Below are 16,092 nucleotides of genomic sequence, written 5' to 3' on the forward strand. Positions count from 1 at the left end.
AAATAAATAAGTAAATATTCCAGTTCATCCAGAATTGTTTTGTATATTTGTTCAAGTTTATTCCCCTAAGCCAAAAATGACTCTCTATGTGTATTTCTTTGCTTCATATTTCAGAGCATAGAGAGTACCTGTGACAGAATTTGTCTCAACATTTAGGGCTGATTTTCACTTTTCCCCACATTAAGTCTCCTAGAGTCTTGTTTATTGTGTGTAAGTCATGGGACATTGATATATTCTCCCAAGAAATGCAGGACTGGGGCATTTTTAGAAGGTGACTTTGGTACCAAGGGATAGAGGAAGAATTCAGCCACTGCCTTTCCTCAACACCAAGTCATATGATTTTTCACATCCTGAAATGGGAGCATGCTTATTTGATCAGTTTAATAGGAAATATAGTATAAATATGTGACCATATATATAATTTATGTTCCAAGCCCAGACACTTCAGAGAATAAAAGGAATGGTATTTATAATTACTTTGGGATGACAGGGAAACTGGGGCTAGAAGTTATCCTACTTATAACCAATAAGTTATAACCAATAGAACCAACACATTTCTTGCCTGCTAGAAAAGGAAAAAGAAGAAAAATATAAAGTGAGAAAGTTTATCATACCTTTGTCAATTAGGCACCAATAATATATGAGCCTATTTCCTGGGCAGTGAGGGAGGTTTCAAGGCGTTTGGGAAGGGCAGTGCACATGGTCATAAAAATAGAAGCAGGTAGTAAGGGCGCGGTGTCAGTACCCAGCCTGGAGCCAGGGGACTGGTACTCCTCGTCCTGGCTGTGTTGTGGTGACACATTCCTGGGAGTTGAGGATGGAGCCCCAAGGTAGCCTGCCAACTTCTTTGGGAAGTCTCCTGATCCTGCCTGGTCACCCTGCCTGGTCGTCTCTCCCACTTCTCTAAGTTCTTTGCCTCTCTCAAAACCAGGAATCCCACAGCCTGGAGTGGCAGTAAAGTGGGCCAGCAGAGGGTGGGATCAGCTGTCTGGTGAGAGTGGGATCAGGGAGCTGGTAATAAACAACTCACAGCAAAGGACAGTCTTTCAGCCAGGGTTGTATCTGAGTATCTCTGAGCCTGTGACAGAGTTCTATTCTTGGCAGCTTCTTTTCACCTTATTCTCTGTACCCATGGCTCTCTGTCCCCAAGGCCGGTGGTGGTTCAAAACCAAGTAACCCCAAGCCTAGAAGAATCCTCACACACAGTCCTGATGGAGGGAAACTTGTGCATCAGTCCCACCAGCTCTACCCATAAGTTTACTTTCTGTGCTTTCCAACTTTCTAATGAACAGTTTGAGTCTAAGGTGGTCAGTGAATTTGACTCTACTCCCTGCCCCAGAGTTCTTTGTCACCTGTCATCTAGCAAATTCTGTAGTACCATTTCCTAGCGTTTCTCATGAATCCGCTTCACCCTGTGCCCTCTCCCTCTGATAGTTTCTCTAGTGACCTGTTTTTCTTCCATAAAGTATTCATCTTTCTGTCAGAATTTCTGTTCTGGAGAACAGTAAGGAATAGACTGTCTTCCCCCATTGCTCATCTGTTTTTTTTTTCTTTTTCTGAACTGCTGGGGTTCAAACTCACAGTTCTACTGCTGAGCTGCACCCCAGCCCCCTGCCGCTCCATGTTGACACCTGAATGGCTCATCATGCCTGCTTTCCAGTTTTCCATGATTCATTTGGGTGGTTTTTAAATATCACATGCTCCTTAGGCATTTCATTATAAGGGTTTAAGTCAGCCTCTTAGGCTAATTGGAACACAGTGCAATATAAGCATTCTACCAAACAAATTAGAATGTTTTGTTAAGGATCTTTTTGAGATAAATGGCAATATTTTACAAACTGTTAGTGTATTTGTTTAGCTAACTGAAAAAGGTTATTTCACAAATCTCTTTACTGAAAATTATAATTTATTATATTCATTATTATTTTACAAAACACCCTACTGTTCTAGTCTCTCTGTTTAGGTTTTCTCCTCTCTTTTAGTGTCAAACAGGCGAAGGCTTTTTAAAGAAGATAAATGGTCAGAAAGCTGGAAAATTTGAGACAACAGCTGACAAGGGGGAATAGCAATGATTTATGATGTCTTTAAAATTGGCATGTAACCTTACAGCATTATTAGACTAGGATAAGCTCAGACATCTCTGACTGCAAGAATATTGTGGGAGAGGTGATATATATAGCTACACACATTTGATTTATCTTACTTGTTGGTTTAGTGTCTGGGTCATGTCCACAAAGGAAGACTGAAACCTCTCTGTACTTTTAACCTTTTTTAATGTCTCAAGAATTGCTTTGCAATTTAGATTTTCTTGGATACATAGTTGTTTTGATTAGATTCCAGCAACCCCCTTCCCGCCAAAAAATATTTTTTCAGTTATTCTGGGAAGTCATTTAGTAGATTAAAAATATAAACTAGACTATGTCTTTCATTTGGGGGTTGGGTAGAATTCTTTTGTTATACTATTTTGGTCATTAAAAACACTGAAAAAAAAGTAGTTGTACTGGAGAAGAAAGAGTATGAAGAATGATTCACTTTTTATTTAAGGCTTACCACTGCTGACCTAGGGCAGCTAATTTAGAAGTGAATCATTTATAGAAAGTTCTACCCAGTTCGAGGCAGGGCTTTATACAATATCCTCATGAAGGTCTAAATAGAGCATACAGTATCATGTTTCTAAATATCTGTCTTGTTGCCAATTTTATATCTTTTCCAAACTGTGAAACTTGTTTCTAGATGACTGCAGCTATTGACAAGGTGAAGGTAAAGGCATTGGATATATAAAATGATATGTATTTTAAAACAAATCTTAGAAATATAGTATATATATTGTATTGGAAAATAATAAGCATGAGAATTTCAATGTCTATGTTTATAATACAAAGAAATAAATGTAACCAGTCAGTTTTAAAATTTTTTAACTGGAAGAAGTATTTAAAAAATTTATTGACAGTGATTCAAATTAAACAGTAATATATTTTTGCTGTTTTGATATTTGTGAAGCCATATAATATGTTTAACTTTTAGATTCCCTTTACAAATAGTTTTTTTTTTTTTTTTTTTTTTTTGTACCAGGGATTGAACCCAGAGGTGCTCAATCACTAAACCACATACCCATCCCTGTATATTTTTTTGAGATAGGGTCTCACTAAATTGGTTAGGGCCTCACTAAGTTGCTGAGGCTGGTCTGAAATTTGAGATCCTCCTGCCTCAGTTTCCTGAGTTGCTGGGGTTATAGGTATGTACCACAGTGCCTGGCTACAAATAGCTTCTTTTGCAAGCTGTCTTACTCTTTTTAGGTAGCAGGTGATTTATGAAATAAACACTTTATTTGACTCAATGTAGAGCATAAAACTATATAGTCTCTGCCTTCCAGGAGTTTTAAATTCAAAATTGAGTTTATATTTGCATGGCAGCTAGTGTCATGGGTTAGAAGAAGTCCCTAACCTGGATTCTAGTTTTGAGTGCCATTAACTAGCTATGTGAACTTAGCTCTCTTAATGAGTTAGAGTTGATTTTCTTTTCTGCATAGGGCATAGGGATACCTTCTTTCATGCCTGACTTATAAGAATTAGTTGAGCTAGGCATTAGAAAGTAACAAGTGTCCTGGATGATGATCCTTAGATGTCAGAAAAGCACTTCAGGGAAAAGAGCTTAAATTTGGACAACCAGTGTTGAAGTTCCACTTGCATTATGTGACCCTACACAACCATTTTCTCTAAGCCATCACGAGCTGTAAAAAATAGGTAGGACTGGGTATATAGCTCAGTGGTAGAGTATGTGGTTATCATTCATGTGTGAAATCTGCGTTCAATCTACCCAGCATCAAAAAAAAAAAAAAAATGGTACAAAGGTTGACCAGCCTTTATCTGAAATGCTTGGAACCAGAAGTGTTTTAGATTCCAGAATTCCATTTTTTTTCATTTTGGAATATTTCTATATGCATAATAAAGTAGTTGGAGGTTGGGACCCAGGTCTACCCTGAAAATTCATTTATATTTCATATACTCTGTATACACATAGACTGATGGTATTTCATACAGTTTCATGCAATTTTAAATATTTTTGTGAATGAAACTAAGTTTGTGTTGTGGAGTATTTCACCTTTGGCACCATGGTGGTTCCACAAGAATTTTTGGATTTTCAAATATTTTGGATTTTGCATTTCAGTCTAGGGATGTTCTGTGACCTAGAACTGTAAGGTTAAATGAAGTAAATGTGCAAGTAGCTGATTGCACACAAGTAATCATCGTTTCTTGTACCTTAATAATTAATATTCTTTTTATCCTTGCAGAACTTCATCTCCCCATTTTTTGCTTTCACAGTAGTTTAGTGGAAGTGGGAACCAGTATTCAAAATGCAGTCTGTGAATATAATATATTTTAAGGGCAATTACCTAGTTGGAGGAAAATAACATGTTTTTTTTTTTTTTTCTCTTTGAGAAAGCATTTTTGAGGCTTAAATAAGAACAGCCCAGATAAAACCTTAGTCATTAACAAAGGAAACATAACCCAAGTGTTTTCTTTTTATATGTAAAGATGTGATAATAACTCCTGAGGAAAGTAAGGTCTAGTTAATATTATACTAGGCTTATTATTATGTAGTTTCTTTATTTTCTATAATGATTTTGACTGATATTTGTATAATGCTTATTTGAGATAAAGTGTACAAAGGAAGCTTCCTGGGAAGATTGAGATAAATGAAAGTCATCATATAAAAATGTTTACTAGTGGGCTAGGGTTGTACTCAGTGGTAGAGCTCTCGCCTAGCCTAGCATGTGCGAAGCCCTTGGTTGGATCCTCAGCACCACATAAAAATAAATAAAGTAAAGGTATTATGTCCAACTACAACTAAAAAAAAAATCTTTACTAGTACTTCCACTTTTGGCAGTTGTAAGGTAACTGTCCTGATTACTTGTATTTATTTATTAAAAGTATTTTTAGTTGTAGATTGACACAATACCTTTTATTTATTTATTTATTTTCATGTGGTGCTGAGGATTAAACCCAGTGCCTCACACATGCCAGGCAGTGCTCTACTGCAGAGCCACAAGCCTAGCCCTAGTTACTTGTATTTAAAATCACATCCACGATTAACATTAATTCCAGCTGAACAAGCTCATATTTTTTTTTTGCAGATATCTTTGGAACATGTAGATTATTTGGCCAGCTCAGTTTCTATTTAAGGAAAACATTAAACAAAAGAAATTTGGAAATGGACTTCCTGAAGTTTCAAAAATGATTTTGAGCCAGGAGTCGTGGTGCACACCTGTAATTCCAGTGGCTATTGAGGCTGAGGCAGGAGGATCACAGGTTTGAAGTCAGCCTCAGCAGCAGCTTAGGGAGGCCCTAAGCAACTTAGCCAGACCTTGTCTCAAAAAAAAAAAAAAAAAAAAAAAAAAAAAGCTATGATTGGGAATGTGCATCAGCATCCCTGAATTCAATTCCCAGTACCAAAAAGAGAAAATACTGTCCATGAGTTATCTTTCAACAAAAAGTTGAAGGAGGGCTGGGCCTCTAGCTCAGTGGCAAGTGCTTGCCTAGCATGTGTGAGGCACCACATTTGATCCTCAGCACCACACAAAAATAAAAAACAAATAAAATAAAGGCATGCTGTCCATCTACAACTATAAAGAAAAGTTGAAGGATAATGGGTAATACAGTTTATGGGGAAAAATGGAATTTATCCTAGTTATGATATTAAAAAAGGAGAAAACTGTAGTATCTTCAGCAAAAGTCATGCAATTTAAGCTCTCAAGCATATTATTGTTTAGGAAGCAGGTGCTTATTTCAGGAATAATGATAAAAACTTTCAGAGTTTATAAAATACTTTTTATATATAGTCTTTTATTGAATTTTTGTAACAATTCTGTGATGTAGCCCAAGCTTTACTAATGTCATGATATACGTGTGGATCCAGGAGGCCGAAAGACTTGTAACATACAGAATTGGGACTAGGCCCAGGTTCCTACCTTTTAATCCATTATTTTTGTCTCTTGCCTTTCCTTTTATATTTCTTCTGTTTACCAATCATTATAAGGACAAGATAATTCCTAAGAGATTGATTGATTTTACTGATATTTAAAGTAAGGGGGAGGAACTGACTGTTAGAGGATATAGAATAAGACTAGGAGGGAGAATATGAGGTACTATAGATACATAGTACCTCAGTGCATTAAAAGAAACACAATTTACCATGCGCTTACAAAATTTTTTTAAAGGGTAAAATGAGATAAATGGAACTTTTAAATTGTGAAGAATTCTAAAGATACAAGGAATCATTATTCTATCAGGAATCTTTTAGTTGAAAGCAACAGAAAATCCCACCTAGAAAAGCTTAGTGAAATAATTGGCTTATGTGACTGAGTATTCTGGGATAAGCCTGTACATCAGATGGTATGTTTTCAGCTGAAAGTAACAGAAAACTACCTCCTCAAGCTGGCTAAAACAAGATAGTTTATTATTTTGCATAAAAGAGAGTTAGTCATCAAGGATCTAGGCCTACTCCATTTCTTTGGTTTTCCATTTTTGGCTTTGGTTACTTTCTCAGCTAACAATAAGACAGTGATGCCTCAATGGTAGTGAAAGTTTCTAGACCACTTCCAGATAAAGCAATATCCTGGGGGGTGGGGGAAGGGGTTGTCTCCTTTTTCTTTATATATCTTAAGAGCAAAAGAACTTTCCAGAAGCTTTCTGGACGTCCTCTTCTCATGGCTTATTGGCTAGTATTGAGACATACATCTGTCTACTCCTAGATCACTACTTAGACTAGCTAAATGTTATGCCTGGAACAGGGGATGTGAATACTTTTCCTCCTAAGCTCATGGGAGGTATATATACTGAGGGTTGTGTTATTAGGGAAAAGAGTGGAGTGCTGATTGTATTTAGGTAAGATGGGAATCCAGAGTCTTTGTCCTCTCTGTCAGCTTTATCTCAGGCTCACTCTATGGTTTGTGAGCTGGAGTTGGGGAAGTGGAGGGAGCAGGGATGGAGAGGCATGGGAGGTGTGCCACCTTTTAATAGCTTCTGTGGAAAACAAAAGATTCTTTCTCCAGAAACCCCAACAAATTTTTTCTTGAATCTTCTTGGACTAAATTGGATTATGACTTAATCAAGCCATTAAATGTATTAAGTTTAATCATGACTCAATCTCAATGGAACTAAGGGTGGGGTCACTCCCAAACTGCCCTGTGGCTTAAATGGAGAAGTTGCCAGAGGAAAATCAAGCGAAGGTGAATGGTCCTGTAGCTATTGGTAACCAGTATAGTAATGACAATTCAAGGCCCTCCATCTTGTAACCCCAAGGGCAATAGCTTTCTACTTTTATTAATCTCTCTCTCACTATACATAAGACAGTGATAGGCATGTGAAGGACAATAAGATAAAAATCCATGTCAACTAAAAGTTTACAAATTAGCATGTGGTAGCCCTATAAGAGTAGTATAAAATCTAATAGGTATGTAGAAGATGAAGAAAGAACATTATTCTGGGATAGTAGTGGATAAAATTAGTTTAGGCTTCATTGGGTGGGGAAGGTGTTGACAGACATATAGAAGTTGGGTTCAAGGTATGGCATTTTTGCCTGAGAAAATGATATGATCAGATATAAAGAAATGGGAAAACACAAAGTATAATATTGATAAAGACATGCAATTTTACAACTGATCTGTCTATATATGGTTAATGAATACTTTGTGGCTTGCTAGTTTAAATTGAGAAAAGACATAAGAGTAAATACATACCAGATCTTAAAAGCCTAATACAGGGGCTAAAGTTGTGGCTCAGTGTAGAGCACTTGCCTTGCAAGTGTGAGGAACTGGGTTCAATCCTAGCACTACAAATAAATAAATAAATAAATAAAGGCACTGAGTCTATATACAACTAAAAAAAAAAAGCCTAATACAAAAATGTGAACTATATTTATATGTTTAAATTATAATATTTTGGTTATGTTAGGTTATATAATTAAACTATAAATTAAATTAATTTCACATATTTCTGTTTACTTTGTTGTTCTTTATTTAAAAAAATTTTTATGGACCTTTATTTTATTTATTTATATGTGGTGCTGAGAATTGGACCCAGTGCCCCACATGTGCAAGGCAAGTGTTTCACCACTGAGCCATAACCCCAGCTCTTTTTCTTTATTTTTAAAAATTCTTTTTATTACTATTTTAAAAATTTTAAGACAGTATCTTGCTAAGTCACTGAGGGTCTTGTTAAATTACTGAGGCTGGCCTTGAACTTGAGATCTTCTTGCCTCAGCCTTCCAAGTCACTGGGATGACAGGTGTGTGCCACCACACCTGACTTTACTTTTTTAATGTGGTTATTAGAAAATGTAAAATTATGTGGCTAACATTTTATTTCTTTTGGGAAATACCACTCTAAAAAATGAAAAATCATGAAAAAGAATCCATTTTTTCTTATGAAAATAGGCAATGATGATGGTAAAGCACCTAATACAAATACCCCAGAATGTGTTGAGAATTTCATGAAAAACATAGAAGTTATTTATTATATGTAATGGATCAGTCGTTTTCTTTATATTGCATGATACCTTGCCATGCATTTGCTTTCCTAATCTTTTTGAATTTAATTTATTTCCCAGAGTGTAAAAGATAAAAGGTATTACATTTACTGCCTTTTATCTAACATATTTTTAATTTGGAAGCACACATTTCCTAGAGGAATGTTTTTACAACATTACCAACTCACTGTTTCTTTTCTTTTCTATCATGTTTCCTTCAGTTTTACTTATCTATCTATCTATCTATCTATCTTTGGTGTTGGAGATTGAGCCCAGGGCCTCATGCATGCTAAGTATGAGCTCTACCACTGAGCTATACCCCCAGCCCTTATGCTTCTTTTCAACAGTAAACATTGACTCTTGTGTGTTAATTGGATAAAGTCACAATTTTCTAATCCACAAAATGAGGATAATAAAATCTAGCATGCACGTGTGCCATGTTAGATGAGGTAAGTGAATATGCTATGTTAGACATTGTAGGAGAGAGAAGAATGACTAAGATCCCCCTCTCTCAGCAGAGTTAGAGTGACAAATACGTGTGTTAAACTGAGTGGACTTCAGACAAGGTGACTCAGTCACTCAAAGGAAGCGCTAGATTTTATATTACATGAGCAAAATGGAAAGAGTGATTATTAGGTTTAGACTCCACCTGGGCAGTCACATAGGGGTGGAGTGGGTTGTTCAGGCAGGCATTTTAGATTTTGAATACAGTAACTATATGAGAGTTTAGGAAAATTCATGGTATGTATTTTAGGTTCCTTTTGGTTTAAATATTTATGGATTTTATTATATTACATTTGGCTCTTTATTGCCTTACTGTACCTCAGTGGACCATCTGCCAGCCTGGGAATTCCTCCTGTATAGGGATTATGATATTCATCTGTGTCCAGCACAGAACTTGGCAAAAACCAGGTATTAAATGGGTATTTAATGAGTAGATGAATGACTAAAAACTGTGAAGCCTTTAAAAGATGGTGTAGCACTGTATTTTTTAGTTCAAAATATAGTATCTATGATGATATTTTGAATTACTTTTCTTCTTTCTTTCTTTTTTTTTTTTAGTACTGGGGAATAAATCCAAGGGTGCTTTACCACTGAGTTACATCCTTGGATCCTTTAGTTTTTTATTTTGAGACGGGGACTTGCAAAATTGCTGAGGCTGGCCTTGAACTTGTTATCCTCCTGCTTTAGAATCCCAAATTGCTGGGACCATTGTGCACCACTGTGCCTGGCAAATCCAGGTTTTTTTTTTTTTTTTTGGTGCTAGAGATTGAACCCAGGCCTCATGCATGCAAGGCAGGTGTTCTGCTGCTGAGGTGTATTCCCAGCCCTGTGTTTGAGTTTCTAGACCTTTGTCACATACTTAGAGATATCTTTGCTGAAAGATGTGCATATATATAGAGTGAGTGGTAGATTCTTATTCTCACGTGATGAACTGCTGCTCAGAAGTCTTGGAGCTTTAGTTACCTGCTGCTAAAGGAGGGCTTTTACTTCACCTCCTAGTGGCCATCACGTTTCTGTGAGTTTTCAATACAACTTCCCTTTGATCTCTGTTCAGTGAAGGATATAGCTGGCTCCACTCCTTTTATTAAAAAAAAAAAAAAAAAAAAGAAGAAGAAGAAGAAGCCTGCCTGCCAACTTCTGGCTGCTTGGAAAGGAGTGTTATTCTGCAGGGGAGGAAGCATAATGGCAAAGGGTTCTATCTACAGGAAATCCAATGTTTGCTCTGCAGAGAGACATGTGATAAATTGAAAGAAAGGAAGTGGCTTAGTAACTAGAAGGTCAGTTTGTGTGAGATTTCCTTTTTTGGGTTTCCTCCTATCCTGTTTATATCATTATGTTTTAATCTTTTATTTCCTATTTAACTGTGAAGTTGCTTTCATGTTAGGGGTGTTTGAGATATGCTTTGAGTATGATTGACAGATTCACTGAAAAAAAGCACAAGGAGAGAACTGTTTGTTATTTCTTCTCACTTCCCACGATTTTGAGAAAGGAGTTCAGAAAAGCTGTGAATAATCGCTTTCCCCTCCAACCACTTAAATTGGTTTTTGTCAATGGACTGATTATGTCATTGATTTTACAATTACAAAAAGAAGCCATTCTTGGCTTACCTAACTTTTTACCCACTGGGAATATTACAGTTTTTACAGTAGAGGATATTTGTAAAAACTTATTGGGCACAAGGCTGAATGTATTTTACCCATTCTAGGAACACAGAGAGTTAAATGAAAGGCTCCGGAAAGACCAGGGTGTAAAGAGGAAAGGGTGGGGCATTAGTTTTTCCCTTAGGCATTCACTGTTGTATGTGCAGGGGTCTTTTCCTTGCCTAATTCCTTTGTTGACCTTGTAAACTTTTAATTGTGTAGTAGAGAAAGCTTTGTTTTATGAAGCTCTTCTAAATTAGGCACAATTATTACTATTATTTTTTGGGTATGGGGGATTGAACCCAGCACACTTTTACTACTGAGCTATATCCCTATCCTTTTTATTTATTTATTTATTTATTTCTATTTTGAGAAAGGATCTTGCTAAATTGCCAAGGCTGGACTCAAACTTGGGATCCTCCTCTTGCCTCAGCTGCCTAAATTGCTGGAATGCCAGGCATATGCCACCACGCCTGGCTAAATCAGACTCATTTGACATGGCCTAAAAAGCCATTTGATAAATAGGAATTGCCCCCTGATTTTGAGCTTCATGAGGATTATGGAGGTGTTAAGGCTTAGGGTTCTGGTGAGAACTAGGAATGGTGTAAAACTCAGGGATACAGGGGGTGTTGAGAGCTTTGGGATGAAGGTGCTGATCTGGGTGTGGTCTTATAACAGTGGGCCACTTTATTATCTGAATATAGTCCTTGTTGCTCTGCCACTTCTTATTTTTAAGATGTGTTTCTTTCTCTTCCTCTCACCCTCCCTGTTCCTAATCACCCCCTCATCCTAATCTCAGGGGAAACAGAATTATCATTTCTCTCCATCAAGGGAAGGGTTATCTGTCCTTGAGCACACACCCATCACAGGAACAAAGTAATTCACACTTGAGGATGGCACCAGAAGATATAAGAAATGACTGTCTTTAAATGAACAAGTGAATTACAACTCTAGACAGAAAATGTAGCCTTTGAATCATCTTTTAAAAACAAGTCTGTTCCCGCTGATGGGGAGAATCACAGCCTCTGGGACAGGAGTCCCCCGCTTTTCTCCTTTGCTACCAAAGCAATACAACTTCTTTTTTCTTTTTCAAAACCTTGTCTTCATTATTGGATTGGCATGGGGATGAGGACTGAGCTTTTGCTAACAGTGACACATTAAACCAGTGACAAATTCTCAGCCTTTCCTCTCTTCCATAATTTTGTATTTGGACTCCCAAATTACCCAGATTATGGTTAACATAATTAAGAGTGGCACTGCATATTTTAGTAAAATAAGTCATATTTCTGAAGGAAAATGAAGTCCTATAGAGATTTGCCAAACATAAGGAGTCTCGTTAAAGTGTTCATGCAGTGTTCTGTTAAGCTACTTTTTTGGTTACCTTTTTACTATCCTGTGAATTTGGATAAATTTCTTTAACTCCTCCAAACCTCAGTCCTCCTTTTTAAAGTTAAGGGATTGGATTTTTCAGTCTTTAAGTTTTAATTTAGCCCTAAAACATTTCTACTTTTCACACCTCATTCACTAATGGTTTTTTTTTTTTTTTTTTTGGTACTGGGGGTTGAACCCAGTGACATGTTGCCACTCAGTTTCATCTCCAGCTTTTTTTATTTTTTTATTTTGAAACAGAGTGTTACTAAGTTGCTTATGGCCTCACTGAGTTTCTGAGACTGGTTTTGAACTTGGAATCCTCCTGACTCAGCCTCCCGAGTTGCTGGGATTACAGGTGGTACACCACTATGTCCAGCCATGAAAAAATTTTTTTAAGCATTGTAATGCAAGATAAATAAAAAATTTCTTTTTAAAAAATATATTTACCAGTTTTCACATGTGGGTTTGCCTGTATTTTCATTGCCATGTGTGTATCATGCAGAATATGCGTTATGCAGATCTTTGGGAATATAGTCTTTTCAACCTTGTAAATAGCAGATCTGATAGTTGAAAACACTTTGAAGGTGAAGAATCTCACCTCGAATCCTTGGCTTTGACAAGTACTGACTTTGTGACTTTAGACAACCTAGCTTTCTAAGCCTCAATTTCCTGTTTGTGATATGGAAATAACATGGTACTTTATAAAGCTACTGTCAGGCCTATGGGAAACAGTACATGTTACCTAATGTCTCTATATGAAAATGAGTTTCAGATTTTGTCCAGCCAGCATACAAACATGTTTTATGTGTAGACTTAGACATCATAAATTTAGGACTATTTCACTCAATGTTTATCAAATAAGTTAATGACCAGAACATTTTTCTAATAGAAACTAACTTAATATATTTCTTTCTCTTTGTAGATCTTATATTGTACTTTAAACACACCTAAAATTGACATGGAAAAACTCCTAGGAGGGCAATTAGGTCTTGAAGATTTTATATTTGCCCATGTGAAAGGACTAAAAAAAGAAGTGAATGTGTATAAATCTGAGGATTCACTTGGACTCACCATTACAGATAATGGTGTTGGCTATGCTTTTATCAAGGTAAGTTAAAAAGCAAACCAAAACATTGTGACCTAATTGAAGTTAACATTTAAGAAAAATCTACCAGGTCAATGACAGTTAGAAATGATCTTCAGAGTGAGAGGCAGCTCAGCAGGCATGCATGAATTGGTAATGTTAGTTTTACTTTCATTTAAAAAAAATGTTCAAAGACATAATTTTTTGTTTACCCTTCCTTTGAATTTCTTCCCTTTGGTTTAAACTTCCTCTAGAATATAGAACTTACTGAAAAAGAAAGACTGTTCCTGGTGCCTATTCATTATCCATGTAAGTTTTTCCAGGTTTGCAGCTCTAAAATCAGATGACATCCATGCTGACATCCAGTGATGAGGGTTACTTTTAACTGCACAGATTTTCAGCTATCTTATTTACTTCTTTAAAATTGCTCTTCAAAATTACACAAACGGTATAATTTCTCTGTTTAAATACAAAGAAAGTAATATAGAGAGACAAAGGCAAGAGAAAGAAGTTTGAAATGGCACAAAATTTTTACGAACTCAGGAGTAGTAAAAAGGTAGATGCCTCTTTAAAATAGTTCTGTTGTAATGAGGACAGTTGTCACCTGACATCTGTGGGGAGATTGGGGATGCTGAATCTTCAGATGCTTACATCTTGCATACGTTATTTGCATATAACTTATGGACATTCTCCTACATACTTTCAATCATCTGTAGATTACTTATAATTCTTATAAAATTTAAATGTTATGTAAATAGTTGTTGTTTTGTTTGGGGAAGAATGACAAGTACAAAAAATCTGTACTTGGTCAATACAGAAGCATTTTTTTTTTCTTTTGAAATGGTTTCCTGCTATGTTGCCCAGTCTAGCTATGAAATTCTGGGATCAGATGATCCTCCTAGCTTGGAGTTACCATTAATTGTAATAATAACAGCTGACTTATATCAAATGCTTACCATGTAATAGGCACTTGGCATACATTTTTTAATTTACATATCACAATAATTCTATTTGTTGATGTTATATTTTTTCTTTTTTATTTATTTTTATGTTGAGGTGTAAGAACTTTTTTCTTTTTTCTTTCTTTTTGTTTTTGTTTTTTTTGGTACCAGTAGTTATAGTACCAGTAGTTACACATAAGTGTAGTACAGGATTGAACCCAGGGGCACTTAACCACTGAGTCACATCCCCAGCCCTTTATATTTTTTATTTTGAGACAGGATCTCGATAAATTGCTTAGGGCCTTGCTAAATTTCTGAGGCTGGCCTTGAACTTGCAATCCTTCTGCCTCAGCCTCCTGAGTTGGGATTACAGGCATGTGCCACAGCACCTGGCTGAGATGTAACAAATTTTTAATGTACAGCTTTAATGAATGTTTACATCATAACACTTGTGTACCTATCACACAGATCAATGGAAATTGTATTTCTACTGCTCTGAAGCCTTTCTGTGCTCCTTCTCAGTAAATACTCTCCTCTCCACCCCTTTGGGGAGAGTTGTAGCCCTCTTTTGACTTCTGTCACTATTTGCTTCTTGAAGTTTATACACTCTATTTTTTCTGACTTCTTTTGTTCAACATGATGTCTGTGAGATTTGTCCACAGGAAGGTAATATTAGCAACTCTTATCTTGCAGATGTAAAAATAGGATCAGGAAGGTTAAAGTAACTTGCCCAAAGTTGTACAGCTGGAAAAATTCAGGATATGAATCCCAAGAAGCCTCACAGTGGGCCTGGAATTTCTGTGCACTGAGCTAAGAATTAGTGGTAGGCTGCATGCAGCACAGCATGTTGCATGTCTTTATTTTGTCCAAATCTTGATTTGCTGATGCATTGTCATCATTAAAGAAATAGTCTTAGGAAAGTTATCTTCCTAACTAAATGATGCTTCAACTACCCACTTGATAGAATGGCTATTTTTAGCTCTGCAAAAGATATGACTGTGCTGAAGGTTGAGTGGGTGACCAAATGGAAAATCTGTGAGTTGGGAAAGTCATGTGGGATTATCCAAGGGAAGCTCAGGACATGAGGCATATGCAGCAGTGACTTTCTAATGTCAGCAGAGAAGGGCTTGGAAGTTTTGCAAATATGTGTGGATTTTTTAAATGTTAGCCTCTGACGTTTGTAGCTCGCATTTCTTTCTTTCTTTTTTTTTTTTTTTAATGCCTTGTCTAACATGTGCCTGCCTTAGAGTACTAGTCATTAACCCTGTGGAGACCAAGAACCTGGTAGCAAAGGAGAAAGTGGAACACAATCCAAACAGCAAACATGGAGTTCACTTTAAAAGAGAGATTCATATCATATTGTATACTTAGTTTATAAAAATTTTAAAAATGGGATCATTTCAAACATACAAAAACAGCATAAACATATAAAGAACTCTTGTATATCATTTACCTAAATATCCAGTTTCTACATTTGCTTTATTTTCTCTTATATACATTTGTGTGTGTGTTAGTATGTATATGTGTGTGTATATATGTACACATATATATGTAGTACTTGGGATATATAACATTTATATAATACTTTAAAACTAAGCTGTAGTTTACATTTCAGCTTCAACAGTTTTCCTAATAGTGTCCATTTTCCCTAGTACAGGTTTAATCCAGGGTCATGATTTTCATTTGTTATGTCTTTTTAGTCTTTTAAAAATTATTATAATTATTAACACAGTAATTGTACAAATTAATGGGCATTACTGTGACATTCCATACATGTATATGTTAAACTCTGATAATGTCCTCCCCACTTCTCCTACCCTACCCCAACTCCCTTTCTGGACTTTCATAGTCCTACTTTCAGGTCATCTATTTTTCATTTCTACATATGAGAGATAATATGATATTTGTCTTTTTTTGTGTGTATAGCTTATTTCATTTAATCATGATGTTCCACCCATTTTCCTGAAAACGGCAGGATTTTATTTTTCTTTATGACTGAATATTACTCCATTGTGTCTGTGTATTTT

At 36.1% G+C, this 16,092-nt stretch overlaps 1 protein-coding gene across 2 annotated transcripts in view; it reads left to right on the forward strand.

Moving 5' to 3' along the window:
* Positions 1-16,092, forward strand: part of Gipc2 (GIPC PDZ domain containing family member 2) — an 84,401-nt gene that overhangs the window by 19,515 nt on the left and 48,794 nt on the right. For both annotated transcript variants that reach the window (XM_058578947.1, XM_046443199.2), the window contains exon 2: positions 12,963-13,148. In XM_058578947.1, coding sequence (XP_058434930.1) covers positions 12,963-13,148 — 186 coding nt within the window. The remainder of the gene's footprint in view (positions 1-12,962; positions 13,149-16,092) is intronic.

Source organism: Marmota monax, unplaced genomic scaffold, assembly GCF_021218885.2.
Source record: "Marmota monax isolate L192 unplaced genomic scaffold, Marmota_monax_Labrador192_F-V1.1 WCK01_AAM20220418_F8-fsc00046, whole genome shotgun sequence".
Lineage (NCBI taxonomy): Eukaryota > Metazoa > Chordata > Mammalia > Rodentia > Sciuridae > Marmota > Marmota monax.